General features: G+C 39.2%; 1 protein-coding gene across 1 annotated transcript in view; it reads left to right on the forward strand.

Annotated features, from left to right (window-relative positions):
- LOC108973983 overlaps positions 1-24157 on the forward strand; it is an 89100-nt gene extending 64943 nt beyond the window's left edge. Inside the window, exons 2-3 of the mRNA XM_018941557.1 lie at positions 15854-16175; positions 23726-24157. Of these exons, the coding sequence (XP_018797102.1) occupies positions 15876-16175; positions 23726-23791 (366 nt within the window). The 5' untranslated portion in view covers positions 15854-15875 and the 3' untranslated portion in view covers positions 23792-24157. The remainder of the gene's footprint in view (positions 1-15853; positions 16176-23725) is intronic.
- The last annotated feature ends 394 nt before the right edge of the window (positions 24158-24551 follow it).

Consider the following 24551-nt stretch of genomic DNA (forward strand, 5'->3'; position numbering starts at 1 on the left):
TTAATCAGTCACTTGCACAATAATCAAATTTTGCCACACGATCTTTTTTTTTCGGGACTAGTCTCGGCCCATAACCTCTTAGTTGTACAGTTTATTTCAGACTAAAGGTTAAATTCGAATGTACACATATATATAAGAGAAACTTGTTGCTCGCAAGCAACGGGATTTTACAGTTACAAATATTGCGTTGTATATACATAAATGTCTTGAGTATTTCTAACAACACCTTTTTTTTTTTATAGAAACGCCAATATTTCGCTTATTTTTTTTAAATAATTTAATGAAACTTGTGTTTATTGTTAGAAACAAAGGTATTTTTTTATATAAGAATATGAAAATTAAATGAATTTTTAATTACGAAGTGCTCAAATCGGTGAAATTCTTCGCTGTGTTTTTGATTGATTGTAGACTTTGTTGGAGTATTGTCCATTATTCATTATTGTCTGAGTTCGTACCCACTGTATTTTGCAAAATAGCACTTTTCACACGTCCTTATATTGTGTTTGGAACATGTCGGAATAAGGCAATGATCACAAACTGCTATTGTTTTATTATCGATCCTCGCAGTTTTGCAGGTTTCACATTGCTTTTTCAAAATTTTGATCTGTGGCAAGAAAAGAAAATGGTGAAAAATATTTAAAAATGAACTAGTTTTGAAATAAAAAGAATTAGGGAAGCCTACCTGTCTTGCTGGACGTAATCTCGCCACTGCATAAACATGTTCGAAATGTATCCAGTCCATTGCAATTTAAGTTGTCAAATTAATTCTTTTTGTACGGGTTTTGTAATTTATTCTGCGCTAGCTCCATAGAGAGTTCTTTGAAAAACATTCTGCGCTTTGCAGTTGGTGTTCCACATAGGGTGACTAAAATCAAATAATCTGAGCGGAAGTCCAGCAATATCTAGCGGTTTGCTCTTATTTTGTCAGAGAATTCACGTCAACACCACCTTTATGATCATTAAAAGCATGTATGAGTTGTGGTTTTTTTTTTTTTGTTACAGGATTTACATCATCGCTGCCATGAGCATGTCTTGTTAACTTCTTCAAAGGATGTAAATAGTTTTGGCAGTTGGGTCTTGTCAATATCTTATTTTTTTGGAACTGTTTGATGTATATTTGACTGTATTATTCCAACAAAAGACGCTGAGAAGATGCGTATGAAGGCATCGCTTTTAGATCCAAAGTTTCCATGAATGGTTATGTTGATTGTCTAGCCATTGCCAATGCCAGTTCCGATCGCCATTGTTCACTTTGCCTTGGCTTTAACCACCATACAGTTTGATTGTTTCCTTCCCAAACCACAATATTTTTCTCCACAATTACCCTCAATAACCGAATTTGACAAATGAAATCTGTTTTCATCACGGTCCAGTTCTACAACAGTCTCCTCGCGGATATATTCTTCGATAAGTGGATCTCTAATGGGTTGAGCATTATCATCTCCGAAGCCGGACCAAATTTAGGTTCTCATCCACTAACATCATCATCGCTATCATCAGCATTCTAATAATTAGAAATATTCTCCTCATCTTCCGGCAATTCACGTTATAGGTTGGCCAAATAAATCTCCAATTCCTCACTAATTTCAAAAAATTATATTTGTCACAACTAAAAATGAATTATTCACTTGAAAATTTTACGCGAAACTAATTAGAAATTCATAATAATCATCAAAAATGTTACAAAATTACGCTTCTTCATACAAAATATATGAAGAAATATTTTGAGTACTGAGGGCCGTTACTTTCTTACTATAGTTTATCGCAATGCTGAAAATAAGTCAAATTGGACTGCACAAACCTCTGGAAATCAATATCAAAGATGAGAATGGGCACTGAGTGCCCAACTCATAGTTCTAATGATTAGTTCTTAACTTGGTGATTGAGGCTATTGTATGAATTAGTATTTTAACTTTGAAAATTGCCTTAGTTATAATAATAAAACTAGCCTAAACCTGCGGCTCCGATTGCTCCTTGTTATCAAGGATTTCATTAATGATGACAACAATAGAATGGAATAGATAAATTAGCTATCTAAATTTTTTATTAAATTTGTAAATCATTTAAAGCATAGTACATACATACATACATAAATACGTACGGTGTAACATGTTCACAAATATCTTATCGCTTGAAATAAATAATACCTAAATATGGCACATTCTCCATAATACTGTATCGTATATTGTTGTTGATACATACAAATGTGTACTTCTTATTAAATTGTATAAAGTAGATGACCCGTCCACGCTTTACTGTAGTTGACACATAAAAATTAACTCTACTACAACCATCTATATGATTTATATTAGTTATTAATGAAATATAGCATTTTTGTGAAACAACTTATGTTATCAGCAACAATTCGTTGTTTTTGTTAGATTATGAACTTGCGTTATATTTGGAGTAAAACTATTATTCTTTCCCTATACCATAAAGATTTTCTACTGTCTTTGGAGTCTAAATTCATACACTACATTATTACCATTTTTTTTATTTTTGCAACAATTAATATATTACAGAATGACCCTATATACAACGTTCACAGCTTGTCTGGACGTTACTCTTGAAAGAACAATACAGTTGGCCATTTGAAAAATAGTGGATTCAGGTTTCTTACCTTATCTACTTGTTAGTTAGTGACAGAATCGCTCTTTTTTAAACCAAGATATTGTCTTATAACCTATCAATGTCAGGATAGGCATTGTTGACTAACTCTTGTTTGGTGTATATCAAAACACAAAGGTCTTCTAGATCAATCCTTCCCTCATTTTGTATTAACACTCCATTGCCAACTTTTAGAAGCATCTCTGGAAATAGTCTGTTGTCACGTAAAGATGACGAAACCCTCATAAAAGTATTAAGCTCTAATTTATTCACATGTGGCCAAAGGTTTAATATTTTAAGGGAAGCATTTATTTCGTCAGCACGGGGTGTCACAACTGGTCGGATTTCACGGAAATCTGCTGAGAACAGAGTTGTACATCCACTCATAAGTGAATTTTCGTTGTGCAAATCCCTCATTGTCCTATCCATTGCTTCCACAGACGTCTGGTTTGATATGGTAGCTTCGACCCAGACTATTAACCCCTTGATGTATCAATTAGCCCAACGAAATTCGCTTCCAGCTGTTCGCACACAACTTGCACTAAACAAACCAGTTTTGATGCTTACGAACTGTCGCAAAACAAAAATACTACGATTTAATTTTAATGCGTAACAAAAAATATGTATAATTACACAACTGATCTGCAGTAGATAATGCACTCATGCAACAATGTTTTTTGTTTACATTATTAGCTGCAAATAATGGGGAAATTTCCATTCTCTTTTCATCAAATGTACACTTCTACACACCACTAGTCCGATTCGTGATAATCGTGTTAGGCACAAAAATGGTATCACGAGTCAGACGCGTGGAAATACGTAAAAGGGTTGAAGGGGTGCTCACCCCCTGCCCCCTGCTCAGCTGCTCAGCCACGTATTAATTTTTCTTATTGCTTTGTTTAGAAACACTGCTGACGCTGCTATTATCATCGGTGGCGATTTTCAATTGAAGGTTGAATGTAGAATGCGCAGTTCGGCTTCCTTCCAAAAGAGTAGTGGCAATGCCGGATGACGCAATAGCTAACTAAATTTTTTCGGTATATCTCACTTTTTTGAAAGCAGATATATTAAAAATATTTGACCTGTTAATCGTGGCGCATCAATGAAAAACAATTTCGCTTCATTGATATCAATTGTTGATAGTTATGTCTTGCCATTATACGGTGCCAAAAGTAATTCATACAGGACTTTCACTTTGTTTACGCAGAGGTGTATCACCTATTGGGTCAACTTGAGAAATATTAATGGCATAACCATTTTCTCCACGGCATAGTATCAAAGGATATTTTAAGCTGTCATAAGATCTGTGTGGCTCAGAAATTTTTTGTAAACTATCATCACGACTATGCAATTCAATATCTCTTTTGTCAAATTGCTGTCCAGCTATCACCACTGCTACTTAACTCGTGGAAGGCGCATTGTATCGTCCTCTGTGTTCTCTAACAAGAATTTTATTTGCATAGATTATGACATTAAAGTCAGGAGTATCTACTGGAAGACTCTCAATCGCAGTTTTGAAAGACTATGTGTATCAATTATGAGAATGTAACATATCTTCGAGAGATCTAATCAAATCTCTATCAATTGGCTGTGGATCTCCAATAAAATACGAGTATATCAGAAATTTTAAGGAGTGGTAACAATCTGCCAGCTAATTGGTACACTTGCCCTTGAATTTTAAATGTAGGCATGAACCCAAGTTCAACGACTATCTTACTCCTAAAATTTGAAATGAGTTATTATAACGGCGTATGTTGCGCATGAATTGTTTGGATTTTTGATGATCACTCGGAAGAAGAGAGTAAAGTGGTTCAGGTGGAGGCAGAATTTCTTCTAATTTAGCTTTTCCTTGTAAGCAACACATTTCTTTCGATTCGTCCTTGAGTTTCAATGCCAAGCAATGTCCACACACTACTGACATAGTTCCTATTGATGCTATATGCTCTTAATGTTATCAAATTTTTGTCTCAATTCATTCATTAATGATAGAAAATAACAAAATCAGAAAAAACAGCAAACAACTACGAAAGCCGTAGCACATGAAATTATAAATGAGCCCTGCTTTCATATCGCCCTCAGGCAATAGCGTATCTTTTCAAACGCTGCATAGTACATTGTTTTGATAAATCTCGTAGGGTTTCGCTTGCGTTTGCAATGTAAGCGGAGAAAAATTAATTAATTTACGACATCACATTAGAAATCTCAAAAATAACCGTATTTCTGCTATTTAATTGATGTTATTCTACATATAAGCCTTCCTCTTCAATCACTGCCTAAAATTTAAGCATACAAAGGGACATAGGACAGAAAAGTCGACTTTCTACTACTATGTATTGAAGGGCATGAGTATAGCAGAAGAAGCGTCATCTCACGCCATATGTCCAATCATATGGTAATAGTTTGTTTAACTTTAGGAAAACACAAACTTGATTATTGCCGTTTACATATTGCATTGTTCTGTGGAATGGTTCAGGTATACAACTCAAATTTTGATTCAACTTTTTCTTGTTCAGGAACAATTATCAGTACAATCCCTATATATACGAACATATGAAAACAAAAGTTACTGTACCTTGCCAATAGCTGTGTGATGCTACCTATGCTACACATGTGAAAGCTGTAGCACATGAAATTTTTAAGTAAGCTCCGCTCTACTACCTTCACTTGCACTTCATTTTTGGATATTGCTACACCTATAGTTTTTTTAACATACTTTTGTATGGTTCGGCTCCGGTCAACGGTAGCTATAGCATATCAATAATTCAAGAAATTTTGCTGCTACGGAGTAATAAATAAAAACCCTGATTTTGACCAAAAAGTACTCGGAAAATAAAACGCAAAATATTATTCATCACTATTTATTTTGTCACCTTCAAAGTAATCCCCACTAGATATCATACATTTATGCCAATGAGTTTTCCATTTCTCGAAAAACTTTTCAAAAGCACTTTTTGGCCTTCAGTGGAATTTTTTTATCTCTTCGATCGACTTAAAGTGTGTTCCACCTAGCGGAAATTTTAGTTTAGAGATAAAGAAAAAATCTCACAGAACTAAATTTGGAATGGAATCGTTGCATGCGTGAACTCGTTACGTAAAAGTATATTTTTCGTATTATGACATACGTTATCGTAAGCTTCTAGCGTAATCTGGCATAATGCCAAACGTGAAAAAGTATATAAACGTATCCGTTCGTTCGAAATGTCATTCGAATGAAAAATGCCAATCGTAATAGACAAATTTATGAACATTTGAGCGATTTTTTTTGTATAAATTTATATATTTTTAGTAATAAAGAGCATAAACAAGATACCATTGAATGGAATATCTCATTAAAAGTTAAAAAAAAGTTATTTGAACAAAATTTTTGGATTTTAGTTTGCATTAAAAATAAAATTATTTGCAAGGTTAAGGACATACTTATTTTTGAATTAAATATATTAAAGAATAATTTATTTGGTCTCTTATCATTTGGTCGGTTGCGGTTCGCTACCCCGGTGCCTGTCTCTTGTGTGTGTAATCGCAATTTTGAGGGTCAAAACTTATTTTAAATTTCATGCAGATGTTCTGTAATGCCGCACAAACCTTAGCAAATCTTCCACTTTTGTGGAATGCCATACCCTAAAATTCCCCACGTCGTTTTAAGATTACAATGCTTTGTTCAACGATACATCTACAAAGAAAATTCTGTTAATGAGGATTCATAATTTGTCTTTTTTTATACTTACCCTATTGCTACGATCTCTTAGCTATCTCCGCACTATTTACCCCCACCACTTTCACTAGAGCTCAAATAAAAAAACAAAATTCGATCCACTTTAATATTTAATGGGATTTTGTTTGTTAACTGAAAATTTTACAACAGTTTTGACAGTTAAAAATACGACCCAAAGCAATGTGGAATTTAAAGACTAGTGTGAATTGAAAATACATTACGGTCCGTTTGCTATAGTATGCCATAATGCCAATCACCGCATACGATTGACGTATCACGTAATTTTCTTTCGTATGTTTGGATGTAACGATTCGACCCCTGGTGGATACAGTAGTTGATCGATAGTACTCATCGCGTTTTTGACAAGGCGGTTTTTTTTTGGAAGACGCAGAAAACGCATTGACAGGTAAATCGCCAAGGCATTTCGGCTACTGAACTAGATTATGGGCGAAACGCACAGATATTTATAACAAACAAAACGCAACATCAATAATTAGCTGCAGTGATGAGAAAAAATTCGATTAAAATTTAAGATATGCACGTAATGATTTACTAATATTTTCGAAGCATAGAACAATAGTAAGCAGTTCCTGCTGGGATGTTTTCGCAGAAATCACCCCTGCAGCCACCTGTTTAAAGCAGAACCGCCTCCTAGGAACATAAAGAGGTCTTTCCTCAATTACGTCGACGACATTGAACAATACGCCGACCGGACCTCGGACGCAACTAACTTTCGACAAGCACTGACCGCCGATCACAGTGGAGCCATCAAGACCTTCATCGATTCCCTTCCAGTGAATGACATTCTTGGAGTCAAACCAGCCCATTGAAGACGAAGAGCTCGAGTTGCCGCGACAAACGAGAGGCACCCTTGCGTAGCCTCGTTCTGGATATTGTAACGGGGACACCGTTTTTATACGATAGATATACAACACATGTCCGGCGTTGTATGCCCCTCCAACCCCACTCATCTGACACCGTTTTCCCTTTGGTTCGACCCCGTCAAAACAGCACGTTTCTTGGGCCTCCCGTCAGATGATGACGACGCGAACCTAGATAATTCTTCCAATCCTAACGACGTTTAAATAACAGTTAAAAAAACAACAACAACGGGATTTATACGGCAGCAATGAAGTTTTCAATGGTGCTATCTCATTACTGTCTGGGATTGCTGACAGCTCGGATATTCTTCGCTTATCCTAAAGCAATAAGATTAACGTATGTTTAAGGAATCATACCATAGCAATCATAAATATGTGCGAACAATTGCAATTTTCCACTCTCAGATATCCTACAATTTTTAGACATTGATATTGAATGGTAGCAAGAAGTTGCAACAAATACGCGGTGCGTCTCGAAAAAACTTGATGAATTGAGACTATATTCCTGAAAGCAAAAATTATTTTTTGGATCATAACTGACTAATCGGACTTCATCAGGGTGTTGTATAAGTTAATGAAATTATTAATAATTAAGCGTTGCCGTCAGAAATCAGACGTATTTTAAATCATTCGCTGCTGTTGATGAAAATGAACACGAAAATTATCTCGATAGATCCTGGAAGGACATCGCATAATCATCCGTTGAAAATTGCTTCACTTATTATTGTTCAGCGTAATTTCAATTATTGTAGCAACAATTTGACTGGAAAATTTAATGAAGAAATGGTACTATTGCCTCTTTTTGGTTAAAATTGAATTTGAAAATGTTTATAATAAAAAAATTATTGTTAAAAACTAAGAAATATCTACCATCCTTCATTATCTCAAGGGCTTTGAAAATTAATAATTTCTCAAAACTTGAATATAAAATTAATACAAAAAAAAACAAAAATCAACGCCTGTGTTTTTACAAAAAGATGTGCTAATGCTAAATCATAGAACTTATTGCAACAAACGCAAAAATGTCATATTTTTTATCTGTTTAATCTAAGCAAATATAACCAAAAGAAAACTCACCACCGAGACGTATGCTGAGCTGCATTTTATGGAAAAACCACGCCAATGACGGAATCTTATGATCAATGCTCATCCGAAGCTATTGCCTCCTTTTCCCGGAGACAGTTCGGGAGGACCGCTGTCCAGCGGTGATCGAACACAGGCCATCCCGCGAGGATTGGAGTATTGCCAAACAGCTGTTCACGGCGGACTCGATCCGGTGGGCGCTGGCCTCGTTTGAGAGCTTCAAGTCTCCGGCAGTGGATGACCTCTTTCCGGCGCTGTTGCAACAGGGGGAGCAGCTTTTGCTGCCCCACCTAGATCGACTGCTGAGAGAGAGCCTCGCATTGGCGTATATCCCTGAGGTATGGAGGACAGCGAAGGTGATCTTCATACCTAAGGTAGGAAGCACAGACTACTCGTTCTCCTACTCATTCAGACCGATAAGTCTAACGTCCTTCCTACTGAAAACCATGGAGAAGATCGTGGATCAAGAAATAAGGATGAAGGCGCTAAAGAGTTCACCGCTACATGCGGCTCAACATGCCTACAGAGCSGGCAGATCTACCAGCACTGCTCTGTACCAGCTGACCTCTGAAATAAAGAGTTCAMTGGAGCATGGGGAGGTGATGCTCTGCGCGTTCCTAGTTAGCGAAGGAGCCTTTGATAACACGTCCCACAAGAGTGTAGCAAGGGCACTGGAGAAAAGGAATGTGGCGGCACCAGTGCGTAGATGGATAGAAGCCGTACTGCGCGCAAGGGTTGCTGAGACCACTGGGGGTGTGTTATCACCCCTGCTATGGAGTCTTGTTGTGGACGAACTGCGAACACTGCTAACAGACAATGGAATCCAATGCCAAGGGTACGCGGACGACATTGTCCTTATGGCAAGAGGGAGATTTGAAGCCACTCTTTGTGACTTGATCCAAAGAGGTCTCAACCTAGCGAAGGGGTGGTGCAGAGAGGTTGAACTAAATATCAACCCCTCCAAGACGTCTGTAATCCCATTTACAAGACGTAGGACCCTACCCGGCCTCAGGAATCTCCTACTGGGAGGTAGTGAAATAGGGATGACCAGCAGTGTTAAGTACCTCAGTTTAACGTTAGACTCCACGCTGAGGTGCAAGCAGCACGTAAACCTGACGTTGGTCAAGGCGACAAAGGCCTTARTGGTGTGTAATCGCCTGGCAGGAAGGTCCTGGGGTTTAACGCCAAGAATAGTTAGATGGTTGTACACCATGATAGTAAGACCGATAATCACATATGGGGCGGTAGCCTGGGCCTCAGTAGCGTCGCAAACATCGGTTAGGACACAACTACTGAAGCTGCACAGGCTGGCCTGTGTCTCCATGACGAGTGCAATGCGAACCTGTCCAACGGCGGCACTGGAGGTTCTCCTTGAACTTACTCCGCTTCATCTGGTCATCGGTCTGGTAGCCAAACACACTCTTCTGCAAATAAAGGCAGAGGGGTGGGAAAAATTAAAAATAGTCTCATCCCGGAGGATGGAAGAGATAAGTGGCAAGTTACCACTGGTCCTCCTCCCGAGGGATAGTACTACTAAAAAGGTACACCGAAGGAAGAGGTTTAAGGTCACGCTCGGCCGCAAAGAGGATTGGAACGACTCCAACCTCGAGCGGTTGTTGAGGAACAGTACTATTGTGGGCCCACGCACTAGGGGCCCACGCACTAGGCTCCCAGTATCCATGGGGGAGTTCCCGAGCATTTTCCAGGCAGAGGTGTATGCTATAAGCCGGTGCATAGAAATTAACCTCCATCGCAACTATCGCAAGGAGCGTATAGCTATTTTAAGCGATAGTCAAGCGGCGCTGAAGGCGATCTCCTCTTACGAGATCAAGTCGTTTCTAGTGCAGGAGTGCAGGAAGAGCCTGAATAGCCTTGCGGAGAGAAACCAGGAACACCTGATATGGGTGCCTGGTCACAAAGGTATAGCCGTCAATGAACTGGCAGACGAGCTCGCCCGCTCCGCAGCCTCCACCAGGATGGTAGGACCCGAACCCTTCACAGGAGTGGGTCCCCACACCCCCCCACACCATCAAGGAGCTGCTCCGTAAAAAGGAAAGAGCAGGCAGGGAAGAGCACTGGYGACAAACTCATGGTGTGAGACACGCCAAGCTGCTAATGGGAGGTTACAACCTGAAAAGGTTCACAATAGTAATAAACCTCCTCTTTTAATTTTAGCAATTTCGATTGTTTTGAGCTCATTTTGGCAATGTGATATTTACGAGAACAAAAAAGCAAAAAAGATAATTTGTACAGTTGCAACTACTTTTTTTTACTCTACTTATAAGAGGAATCCCCAATTTCAAATTTGTGTATTTTAACTGCTGCCGATTTCAAAATATTGCTTAATTCAGAGTTGACGTTTTAGTGTAGGCAATGTAAAAAACGATTTGACGTAAACGAGCGTTTACGTTTTCCCGAGTTCACTGTAATAAGCATATTCGCATTATTTCGTTATCATTTCCATATTTGTAGCAATAGAATTTTTATGGCATACATTTGTTTTTTCTTTGGCACATTTGTCTGTATGTTTACGAAAGCAAATGCGAGCCACATACATATGTACATACATTCATAATAACAAGTGCCGAACGTATCTTTCGCATCTCCGTTGTTACGGTCAACCAATGGCCGAAGCTCGTTGTGTTGTTGGTAGAAAGTCCGAGCTATGCCGAAAGAAACTAACAAACGGTCGCCGATTGTTACCGCTTCCCTTACCGCTGTAACAGCTTCGCCTAAAAACTAGCGTAAATATTTATACATATGTATGAGCTTGCATACATATCGACGCGGATTTTTGAGAGCCACGGAAAAATATTTTGGAATTGACAAATATTGTAAATCGACAACAACTATGTTGCCACTTTTCTCACTTCTTTTTTAGAACAAACACCAGAAATATGCTCAATGTATGCTTTTTAGAAAAGATGCTTGAAAGCAAAGGTATGCTCGGAGAGATGTTACGGCGTTTGCTTTTATGAATGAAGCGAGGTTGCTTGTGGAATTTGCGCCTGCGTTTATGAATGAAATCGTTTAAAATTTACTAAATTTGGGCTTCGCCAATTCGGCTGCCATATTGACTTGGCATGCTTATGCTATTTGAGACAGTTGTTGTTTTTGTAGAACAATGCTTCAATTTTTTGTTGGTACATATTCACATGTGTACGCATATGTACGTTTGTATGCTTGTGTATTAATTTTTCGGAAGTGTATACAAATATATGTACATATTTATACTATATTGTTGTGATAAATACAATTTCTATTAGTAAGAAACGTAATACAAAAATATTTATTAGTATAGTATATTATGTAAAAACCAAATGAAATTATTAAATATGCATTTCGAAATTGATTATAAATATTACTGTGCATGCATTTATACAAAATTATATTCATATAATAATTATGTTTACATGTCTACATTAAATTGCCGACGGCAAAACGCAAAAGCATACATATTTGCATACACATCAAATCACAAGTTGAAAGAAAAATTGAAGCATGAAAATATCACAATGCAATGCAAAGAACTTATTTTTCTTCAATATTCCCTGATTGCGCATACATGCTATGGTATCATGAGCCGTACATATGTATATTATTTCCCTTCATATTCACATTTCACATCGTGAATTCTGTGGGTGTGAGGTGAATTCCGTATCACAATCCTATAAAATGTTCAACTTCGAACTTGCACCTTCTCTATATTTATACATTCTCTGTGTGCTGTGTGCTTCCCATTACATTCGGTTCAACTTTAAATACCGTGCAAGGGATAACTTAAGTAACAATTGCAATATCTAGCTAAACCTTGGCACACGAGTTCCGTGGCGAGCTAAGAAAAACAAATTTGAGATTATCCCTTACTGTGGATAAATAGTAGTATATTGATAAATTTGAAGGAGTACTTTTTTTAAGCAGAACAGAAGTTAATTCCAATATCTTTTGCAATCGGTCCACCTTATTTTCGAGTCCACATATGCACAAGGTATCTGTAGACTATGAATGTAACAAAAAAAATTTATTCGTTAATGTCTTTTGGTGCTTTCGCCCGTTTGTACAAGAGGTGATTCACATTCGTTTTTGTAAACAGGCGAAACCGAACCATATGCCATTTTTGCTTGCCACTTAAACACTAACAAACTCAAATTGAGCCGACTTAAATGCAATGTACTTGAGACTTTCGGTAATGAAAGTCAATAAAGAGAAATATCAAATTACATAAAATAAATGAAAGTGTACTATTTTCAACATTGTTATTCTGACGGCTTCATAAAGGTATGAAATGAGAACAGCTCTTCTCTGGTGTATATAAGCTTTGATTAATCGTCAAATCTATTACTCTCCTGCTAGTTTTTTGAGTTAAGAAATTATGTTTTGACATTGTCTTTCCTCGCGTACCTTATTGTTGCCTACATAAGGGGCAGCTTATCCAAGCGGGGTAATCCTGCGACCAGGCAACTTTTTTCTAATACCTACATTTTTAAATACATGATATCTTTCGAATGAAATGAACTGTGTCCCAACGATAAAATAATTTTTGAAATCCGTCAAGTAGTTTTGGCGCCTGTTCAATTCAAACAAACAATCAAAGCTTTCTATAATAATAGTTTAAATAAGCTTGAGATCGCAACTCCAAACATAAGAGAAGCAATATACAGCGATTGCAGACATTTTTCAGAAGAACATTGTAAATTCATCACAATTCATTATCAAGGGTGATGTGTAATCTGATAGTAGTCGGAATCAGAATTGAAACCGATCAAATAGAGTAGTAGGTGTCATGAATTCAGAATTTGTATCGGTTTTGGTTGTCTTCTTCTTCTTCTTGATTGGCGTAGTCACCGTTTACGCGATTATAGCCAAGTTAACAACCGTGCGCCAGTCGTTTCTTCTTTTCGCTACTTGGCGCCAATTAGATATTCCAAGTGAAGCCAGGTCCTTCTCCTCCTGCTCCTTCCAACGAAGTGGAGTCTTCCTCTGCTTCCCCCGGCGGGTACTGCGTCGAACACTTTCAAAGCTGGAGTGTTTTCGTCCATCCGGACAACATGACCTAGCCAGCGTAGCCGCTGTCTTTTAATTCGCTGAGCTATGTCAATGTCGTCGTATATCTCGTACAGCTCATCGTTCCATCGGATGCGATATTCGCCGTGGCCAACGCGCAAATAAATCTTTCGCAGAATTCGCAACGTCGACTCATCCATTGTTGACATTGTCCAAGCCTCTGCACCATATAGCAGGACGGGAATTATGAGTGACTTATAGAGTTTGGTTTTTGTTTGTCGAGAGAGGACTTTGCTTCTCAATTGCCTACTCAGTCCGAAGWAGCACCTGTTGGCAAGAGTTATCCTGCGTTGGATTTCYAGGSTGACATTGTTGGTGGTGTTTACGCTGGTTCCAAGATAGACGAAATTATCTACAACTTCAAAGCTATGATTGTCAACAGTGACGTGAGTGCCAAGTCGTCAGTGCGAGTGCGACGACTGTTTGTTTGATGACTGGAGATATTTTGCTTACAGTATTGTAATAAAAAAACATTATTTAATTCGTCGAATAAAAAATTATCTGTCTAATCTGCTGTCGTGTTGAAGTTTTTAATTTGAACTATTTTAACTTCAAAATAACATAAGAAGGCAATGTACATTGCTTACAAACTTTTGTTATTATTGCAATTTTTTCTAAGCAATTTACTAGCCATTTAAATGAAATCCGTTAAAAGCTCGAAAGTTCATCCACAATGCCACTCCACAGCAGGGATCAGATTCACCTCTATAGTGGTCTCAGCTGTCCAAGGACGAAGAAGAACTTCGAACCACTTTGCTGGTGACACTGCCCTCTTGAGGGGGGCGCAATTTCAAAAGCGTTTGCGATGTCTAAAAAGGCACAGGTAGCAACTTCTCCGTTCTTCTTCGAGCTTTGGACCTACAGAGGAGTATTAGTGGACCTACCTGCTCTGTATGAATGCTGAGTGGTATATAAAGATATGTGATAAGTACATTTGATCTTAATTCATTGTGTATTCTGTTCTCTATAATCCTAGTCGGGTTTCCAGTGATGGTCTTTCCTTCCTACATTAAGTATGAATATTATTTACTCAGTCCTCCAGAACTCGGGGATGTACATCAGCGCAAGCCTAGCTGTCATTAGTCTAAAAATATGGGGTGTTAAGAAAAGCTTGATAACCGATTTTCAGAGGTTAAAAAACTTCTTGTACCACTAAGGTAATTTTTGCTTCTTGGTGATTGTTTTCTAAGGGCGGCTGCATTAATTCTGCTTTTCAGCGCACTAGCCATCGTATCACGGCTATGAAGTATACCTATTCAGATTTAGTTTAGAAGTGTTTCTAAAAGAATCCAAGTTTGCATTTGAAATTATCTGCTCACTAAAGTGTTCCCTTAATAAATCCATTGATTAATGCGATGTGTGGGAAAAGGCGCGGTCTTGTTGAAGTTAAAAGTCGCCAAAATCTCGAGCTTCAATTTCAGACATATAATAGTCGGTTATCATGATGCGATAACGGTTGCCATATACGCTTACGTTCTCACCGGCATCGTTTTTGAAGAAATATGGACCGATGATTTCACCGGCCTCCAAAACCACACAAAACTGTTGTCTTTTTTAGATGAAATAGCAGCTCTTGAATCTCCTTAAGTTGCTTTTCATCCTAAATAAGCAAATTTGCTTGTTAACATACTTATCCTGCCGGAAATGGGGCTCATCGCTGAACAAAATGTGGCGCGAAAAGGGCGGATCCTATTGGAACTTTTTAAGACACCATAGGGCGAAACGAAGGTCGAGCGGCTTCAGTTCTTGCACAGGCAGTATTTTGTAGGCTTTCAATTTAAGATCTCGGCGTAAAATGCGCCATGTCGTTCCATACGTCAGTCCGAAAAGACTCAACGGTCTTCATGTACAGTCTCAGTTACACTTTCTTCATTGCATGCTTGGCGTGGTCTATTCGGTGGAATATTGTCCAATAATGAATGCTGGGTCTGAAAATAGGTGATGGTGACGCGAATAGTTCGCGTGAATTTTCGTAATTACGTTCGACTTTCGTAACAAAGTGTAAACGTTGTTCAAGCGTAAGTTTTTCCATGATCACGCGTGATCTGCCGGAAAAGGGCTTTGAAAGAAGTACCTCTACTTGGATCACCCGTTATAATATGATCGATCAAAATGAAATTATGTAAAGAAACAAAATATCTTTACAAAGTATTGCAAGAATAATTGTGAGAGTCAAGAGCACAAACTCTAAAAAAATTATTCAGAACAGAAAACAATGTATATCATATAGCTGTCATACATGCCGTCCTAAGTCAAAATTAAGTTCTTGTACGGAATTTTTTTAAAAAGGGTATTTTAATACATCCACAGTTAACATCTTTAATTTTTCATAAAAAAAGTATAATTAATGAACTCAAATTATTTTTATATATTTTGTTAAATACTATATTTAATAAATAATAATAGATTCTGTGACGCCATTTAGACCATAAGTAATAACGATGTTTTTTTTCAAAAAGACCGAATGACACCAAAATATTTTATTCTAAAAATTTTCTGGTTGCAGGGTCGTAATTTAATTTTACGTGATGGATCTTCCAGAGCAGTTTTTAATGTTAAAACTGAATGCGAAAAATGAAATGTCAAGTGCTAATGCCACATCGAATTTAAATTCCACTGGGAATGAACACTTTGTTTTAAGGTCTAACGAAGTAAAAGCCATTAACTGTTCCGACCTAAATAGCAAAAATGATGGAGAAATGCAGGGCGAACCCACGGGTGAAATTGAAAAGATAAATAAATATGTTATTTGTGGAATTGATGGTCCAAAAAGAGTTGGTCCACTTGTACCACCGAAACCTTACAAAAAGAAACAAAACTATCCCGAGGTATGTATACCCAATTTAATTTTCGAAACGTAGCAGTCTTAAAAGTACGAGAACGAGCCGTTCAATTATAAGCTGAATGTTAAATTTAATTAGAGTATTTCTATATCTCGTTATTTATTTAGCAGTTTTATCACAATTTACTACTAAATAGTACTGAATTAAAAAAATTCATGAAAAGTCTACTGACGCTATTTCATAGCCTTGAGTGATTTACATGTAAAAGATATAAGTATTTTAGTTCGACGTCATCAGACCTCAAACGTTCTTTTTTGAGTAATTGCTATATTACAAAAGACGTGGTATAATGTGTTACTCTTTTATTTATACTTTACCAAAAATACTTAAAACTACAGGTGTGCAATTTGTTTTGGGATGTAGTTGTGTAGCGCACACATTGGGTGACGTCGCTCTTGCTTTGTTGATAGGGAACCCCACGTGTTTTATGTGAGTTGTTTATTAATTATTAATTCTTTCCTTCTTTATTAAAATATCCCCTGTTCTTTTGATTAAACTGTATTTTAGTCTTGAATGTTTTTTGTGACGTGTTCCATTTCCAGTGTTAGTAGTTTATAGGTTGATTATTTTCTTCATATATGTTTTTCTGCACCATATTGTTTTATTAGGGTTTTCCAACTGTTTAATTTGGTATTCCAGTTTTTTTAAATATGCAATGTCTTACAAGTAATTTCCTAATTTTTCAAGAGCCCATACTAACTTCTTTACTGACGTAGACACCGCCTTCGCGGTTACAGCCGAGTTAACAGCAGCGCTCCAGTCGTGTCTTCTTCTTGCAATGTGGCGCCAATTGGAGATTCCAAGTGAAGCCAGGTCTTTCTTCACCTGATCTTTCCAACGGAGTGGAGGTCTTCTTCTGCTATCCCCGGCGAGTACTACGTCAAATAATATCAGAGCTAGAGTGCTTTCGTCCATTCGGACGACATGACCTTTGATTCGCTGAACTATGTCAAAGTCGTCGTATATTCCATAAAGGGATGGAACAATGGTTTCATCGAATGCGATATTCGCCGTGGCCGACTCGTAAAGAACCATACATCTTTCGCAGAACCTTTCGCTCGAAAATTAGTAGCTTCGATTCTTCAGATGTTGTTATTGCTGTTTTAACGGTTATCGGCCCCCGTTGGGACGGTGAGGGTTATCAGTGTTGTCGTCGACGTCATCTAATGGGAGGCCAAGGAAACGTGCTGTTTCGACGGGGTCGGACCAAAAGGAAAGGGTGTTAGATGGGTGGGGTTGATAGGGCATCCGAAGAGGTGGTCAGTGTCATGCGGAGACTTGTTGCATGCAGGACATACGTTGGGTATGTCAGGCTCTATTCTGGATAAGTAGGAGTTCAACCGTCTACAATACCCAGAACGAAGTTGCGCTAGAGTCACTCACGTTTCTCGCGGCAACTCGAGCTCTTCGTCTGCATTAGGTGGTGGTTTGACTCCAAGAACGCCATTCACGGGAAGGGAGTCGGTGAAGGTGTTGATAGCTCCACTGTGAATGGCGGTCAGGCTACGAACCATCTCAGCGTTTATGACGCTAAATGCTGTGGTAGTGCTGTGCAAATTTCGGAATCCATGCTGGTGGCTAGCTAGGCTCAGGTGGTGAGCGAAGGTCGGACGTAGCAAGGCCTCAAGAGTCTTCACTACTGGGGAGAGTTATCGGTCGATAAGATTCCCATTTGTTGGCGGGCTTCCTAGCTTTCAGTAGTGGGACCACTCTTCCGACTTTCCACACATCGGGGATTTGAAGAGTGGTCAGCGACAGGTTGAGGACCTTGGTGAGATATCTTACTCCCGTCGAGCATAGATGCTTTAGCATTAGTTTATTCCATCAGGGCCAGTGGATTTGGAGGATTTTGCTTTGTTGATGACTCCCTGAAAGTAAGTTTCGGGCAGTCGTTTGGCATTTTGCGCATCCGTCCGTTAACACACCGTTTGGCTTTGTCTACCGGAGGGTGTAGTGTAACCGGTGCAGAGGTTACAGGACTTCAGGTCCTCTATCTATTTCGTCCGCTTATGCCGAATCTCCAGATTGAGATCCCTTATTCGGGGATCCTCGGAATCGGCATGGAGTAAGGTGTCGCACTAAACGGTTGCTTCGGCTGGGAAGTTGGGGCGGATTTACGCCATTCTTCCAGCCGGGATGAAGCGAGTGGTAGCTGCTACGATCACCTTGCGGAATTGACATTCGCCAACGGATACGTTGGAATAGGAATGCTTAGAGCGTTGAAGGTGCTGTCGGAAAACTCTGTAAAGCCGGCCCAATTAGCTTTGTAAAAGTTAACGAAGGTACGGTTGTCCACAGAAACGAAATCGGCTGGCTTCTCGATTTAGATAATTATGGTCATATGGTTTGATGCGAGAAATAGCAAAGGTCGCCAGGTCAGACCACCAGTAGCAATTGTAATATCGGGCGAGCTACTACAAGTTCCCATAACTCTGGTAGGGGCTTCGTCATTTTTTGTACAGAATGTCGAATCGTCGATCTTTTTCACCAGCTCCATCCCCCTACGAACATTTGACAGGCAGGAATGCCAAACGGTTTTCCCCACGAAGTAGCGCTGTTGGGCAACATGTAACTGGGGGGATGTATATATTAAATATTTCGAGCTCGACAACGCCTGACCGGATAGGTATACCCTGACATTCTAGGGTAGTATCCCTGGGGTCGTTATCTTCATCGATTATACGATACTGCACGGTGTTGTGCAATATGAAGGCTAGACCACCACCATTATCTCGCTCGCGATCTTTACGTATCACGTTGAAACCGTCACAACTCAGAAGATCTGAGCGGCTGTTCAGCTTGGTTTCTTGGTATCGCTCGCTCACTATCGATACGCGCTCCCGATTCATGATTTAGTTAATTTGAAGTAGCCGGATTTATCGCGGGTGCCCATGGGTTATCCTGGGAGTGAGAGTGAGGGGGTGTGGGTAGTATTTGTTGCAGCTGCAGAACCCGCAGGGGTGTTTGTCGCATTGGGTTGTTGGTTGGCGACACCACTGTTGTGTGTTGCGGGGGCAGACTCTCGGAGCACGCCGGGAAGTGACACCAGCTAGTGCAGGAATTGCACTTGACTGATGTAACGAACCGACGTTTGGCGGTCTGACACACGGAACAGACTGTGCGAGGAACCAAGCGTCGCAGTATTGCGTAGTCAACATAGGGTCACGTAACGCGTGGCCCACTCCCTATGAGTCTTAAGCAGAAAAATTCCTCCGGGCCCGGGTCGGGCTCAATGCCAGCACGAGTCAGGAGGAGACGGAGCAACCCTGCTGCAAGGCGTTGCTGCAATGAAGACAAACACAAATTAATACTCACCGATCCAAACGGGGTTAGATCGCCGAAAAAACAGCCCTTAGTCGGATGAAATTCGAGTCAATTCCGGTACGTAGAATCGGCTGTCGTGGGAATTCAAAAAATTTAATCAACAACTTCAGATGTTGTCACCGTTCATGCCTCTGCACCATACCATGTAGCAAGACAGGAATAATGAGTGACTTATAGAGTTTGGTTTTTGTTCATTCAGCGAAGGACTTTAAGCAAGAGTTATTCTGAGAGTTATTCTGCGTTGGATTTCGAGGCTTACACTGTTGTCGATGTTAATTCTGGTTCCAAGATAGACGTAATTATCTATGATTTCATAGTTATAACTGTCAACAGTGAAGTAGGAGCCAAGGCGAGAGTACGACAACTGTATGTTTGATGACAGATATTTCGTCTTGCCCTCGTCTTGCCCTCGTTCACCACCACCATTTGCTTCTCGCGGTTGCTGAGTCCAATGGCATCGATATCATCGGCGTACGCCAGCAGTTGTACACTCCTATAGAAGATGGTATCTATTTAGTTCTGCAGTTCGAATTATTTCTCCAGCAACAGATGGAAGAAGTCGCACCATAGGATGTCGCCTTGTCTGAAGCCTTGTTTAGTATCGAACGGCTCGGGGAAGTCATTCCCGAACTTGGAGCTTTTGGTATTGCTCAACGTCTGTTTACACAGTCGTATCAGTTTTGCGGAGATACCAAATTCAGACATAGCAGCATAGAGCCAGCTTCTTTTCCTACTATCAAAAAGCTTTAAAATCGACGTAGACTGGTATGTGTCGATCCTATTTCCTCGGGCATTTTACAAGATTTTGCGCATGGTGAATATCTGCTCGGTTGTTGATTTTGGCAGGTCTAAGGCCCATTGATAAGGTCTAATCAGTTTATTGACAGTGGGTTTTAATCTTTCACACAATACACTCGATATAACCTCTAATGCGATGAATGACTTATCCCACGGTTGTTGGCGCAGATTGGGGGTCTCCCATTTTGTGGAATAGACAGAGCACACTTAAATTCCAATCGTCGGGCATGCTTTCGTCTGGCCATATTCTACAAAGAAGCCGATGCATGCTCCTTACAGTTCTTCGCCGTCGTGTTTCAATAGCTCGGCCGGCAGTCCATCGGTTTTCTCTTCGCTGCGACACGGCACTCTTCATCGTACCAGCTGTTMTTTTGTACTTCCCGAAAACCAATGGTTTCGGTTGCAGCTGTACGTAAGGAGTTTGAAATGCCGTCCCACAGTTCCCTCATACCGAGTTGTTGACGAGTGTTCTCAGAGAGCATCAGTGCAAGCCGAGTAGAAAATCGTTCGGCTGTCTGTTGTGATTGCAGCTTCTCGACGTCGAACCTTCCTTGTGTTTGATGGCGTGCGTTTTGTACTGTACATAGGCGTGTGCGAGTATTGGCTGCAACAAGATAGTGGTCCGAGTCGGAGCGCGCGCACATCTAAAACACTGGAGACGTGCCTTCCGTCTATCACAACATGATCGATCTGGTTGATGGTTTTTCGATTCGGAGACAGCCAGGTAGCTTGATGTATCTTCTTATGCTGGAATCTAGTACTACAGATAACCATATATCGGGCCCCTGTGAAGTCGATCAGCCTCAACCCATTTGGGGATGTTTCCTCGTGGAGGCTGAATTTACCGACCGTAGTCCCAAAGATACGTTCTTAGCCCACCCTGGCGTTAAAGTCGCCAAGCACGATTTTGACATCGTGGCGGGGGCAGCTCTCATAAGTGCKHTCCAAGCACTCATAAAAGGCATCTTTGGTCACATCGTCATTCTCTTCCATCGGGGGTGGGCGCAAATCAGCGATATGTTGAAGAACCTCGCTTTGATGCGGATGGTGGCTAGACGTTCATTCACCGGAGTAAGTGATAGTACTCGGCGACGGATCCCACACCAAACTTGCGGTCCTTTATATGGCCACTGTAGTAAATGCCACAAGGACCAACTCGTCTCTGTCCTTGTCCCGTCCATCGCATTTCTTGGACGGCGGTGATGTCAGCCTTTATTTTTACGAGGACGTCAACCAGCTGGGCAGCGGCACCTTCCCAATTAAGGGACCGGACATTCCAGGAGCATGCCCTCAATTCGTAGTCCTTATTACGTTTGCCATGGTCGTCATCAAAAGTATCGTCTCTCATCCGAGGCTGTTGTTAAAACGAAAACGCATAATACACACAAAGCTAATATTCAGCCACCACCGAATTAACATATTCCCATTCCCCTAGACGAAATTTCGACCAACATGCATTCGGTCGTTAATCAAACCGATATCCCCAACACTCTCCCAACTGTATGCAAAATAATCAAGGTTCATGCCGAGGTTCAACAATTAGCCGAACAACCTCCATATTACTAGAGAAAATACCTCCTTTAAAAACATACCGAGCTTACCACCTAATCCATCGACCCCGATGGAAGTAAACCAATCACGGCATCAAGACAGATTAATTACAAGATTAGGCCCAATACAATCGACCACTCAAACGTCCGATTTCCGCACCACTGACTCACCCTCCAAGAAAAATAAAAGGAAATTTTGTTTACTAATGCAGTAGAAGTAGACTCGAACGGGATATATGATGACAACTCCTACGATAGCAACGATAATGCAGGTAAAAATGAGCCCGATACTATTAATTTTTTAGATTAGTGCCGTCTTCGCTGCCTTATTACGGATTTAGAACAAGGCGCGGAGAAACAATAGGTTTTCTTATTGATATTGGATCAAATAAGAATTTCATTCAATCAACTAGGATTAGGAACCCAATTCTAAACGAAAAGCCTTTACAGTAAAATTAGTTGCAGGGACAATTGAATTACCCACCACACCGTGGGTCGACATTTTTGGACCAACAGTGGGGAAATAAAACTTTTCATATTACCAACTCTACGGCATAGTAGGCAACGACTCATTTAAAGAACTAAAAGCAATTATTCATACCGACAAAAATTTAATGACAAGTTGTCAAAGTATAAATATAATGTTAACACAACGAATAATGTTAACACACGAAGTGAATAATGCGGCAATCAATATTGCACATCTCTCATTACGACAACAAAATTAATAATATTATTGATAAATGGCCAAACCTTTTTTCCGAGCCTGAAAAAACTCACCTACACCACTCGCGCAAAAGGTTAAATCCGGGAACACACGCGAACCCCTGTCTACTCCAAGCCATACCCGTATCCCATGGAATTAAAATACGAAATCGAACGCCAAATTGAAGAACTCCTAGATAACGGAATAATAAGGAGATCGAAATCTCCGTATAACTCCCCAATATAGATAGTTAACAAAAAATCAGATGCCTCTGGCGAAAAAAAGGATCGAATGGTCGTAGATTATCGTATACTCAATTAAGTTACGATCCCTATACTATTATTAATGAAGTATCCTATACCAAAAATTAATGAAGTCCTCGCAAATCTGGAAAATAATAAATTATTTACTGTCATTGACTTAAAAATTGGGTTCCATCAGATTCAACTTCGCGAGTCAGATATTGAAAAAACCGCATTTTCCGTTAACAGCGGAAAATATGAATTCCTCCGCTTACCCTTCGGTCTAAAAAATGCTCCAGCCGCATTCCAAAGAGCACTAGACGATATCCTTTGCCAACATATAGGAGTAAGATGCTAAGTTTACATCGATGATGTAATAATAGTTTTCAAAAACAAGATGAACGTTTTAAAAATACAGAATTAGTATTTCAAACCTTAACAAACATGAAAATCCAATTAGACAAATGTACATTTGCTAAAGAAGAAGTAGAATTTTTAGGATATGTAATCAGTTCAAATGAGATAAAAACCAACCACGAAAAAGTAGAAGCGGTAGCTAAATTTCCAGTTCCACAAACTCTCAATGAATTAAGATCCTTCCTAGGTATTTCCAGGATTACGCAAAAGTAGCTAAACCATCACGCACTACTAAGATGAGAAGCCGATCATGTCTCCAAACGGAACTCGAAAAAAATAGAAATTTACAAACCTGGTAAAATAAATGTAGTTGCAGACGCACTTTGAAGACTACCAATATAAATAAATTCACTACGATTCATAGCGATGAACGCTCAAGTCATAATTTAATACCTTGTACAGAAGTTCCAATTAATGTTTTTAAAAACCAAATTTTTTTCAACATTGACGAAATATTTAAATTAAAAATAAATTAATTTAAAATAATTTTTCCACCAGACATATAATTACAGAACCAGAGTACAACGAACAGTTATTGAATTCTTACACGAAACGATACCTTAACCCATCTGTTATAAATTGAATTCATACAGAGGAAAGGGTAATGGGTATGATGCAAAATAGCTATCCTATTCATTTCAGTAACATTAAAAGCCGATATACCCAAAAATTAGATGAAGATGTTAGTAACGAGCAAGAACAGGAGAGCATCATATTAAAAGAACACTTAAGAGCACATAGGAATGCCACTGAAAATAAAACACAAATTCTCAAAACAAAATATTTTTCCGGTATGTTAAATAAAATAAAAGGAATAATAGCCAACTGCACCGCTTGTAAAAAAAATAAGTACGAGACACATCCCAATCAACCGAAAATTGCAGAAACTCCATTACCAACATATCCAGGACACATAGTTCATATCGATATATTTTTAACAGAGGGAAAAATAGTTATGACAGCTTTAGATAAATTTAAAACATATGCAGTAACAAAAAGCCTAAATAGCAGAGCAATAGAAGACGTCAGTAAACTTTTAAGAGATATTATATATTTTTGTTAGAAGTACCAAAATTAATAGTGATCGACAATGATCCATTTTTAAACTCAGCCTCTTTAAAATTTATGATAAAAGACGAGTTGGGAATATAAGTTTACACTACTCCTCCATACGGACAAGTGGAAAGGTTCCACTCTACATTAATCGAAATAATCCGCTGAATAAAAGAAAACGTTGGACACAGGAATTTTGAAGAACTTTTAGAAAGAGCAGTATCTGAGTATAATCATTCAGTTCATTCCACTACACTTAAGAGACCAGTAG

This window comes from Bactrocera latifrons, unplaced genomic scaffold, assembly GCF_001853355.1.
Source record: "Bactrocera latifrons isolate USDA-ARS-PBARC rearing strain unplaced genomic scaffold, ASM185335v1 scaffold_514, whole genome shotgun sequence".
Lineage (NCBI taxonomy): Eukaryota > Metazoa > Arthropoda > Insecta > Diptera > Tephritidae > Bactrocera > Bactrocera latifrons.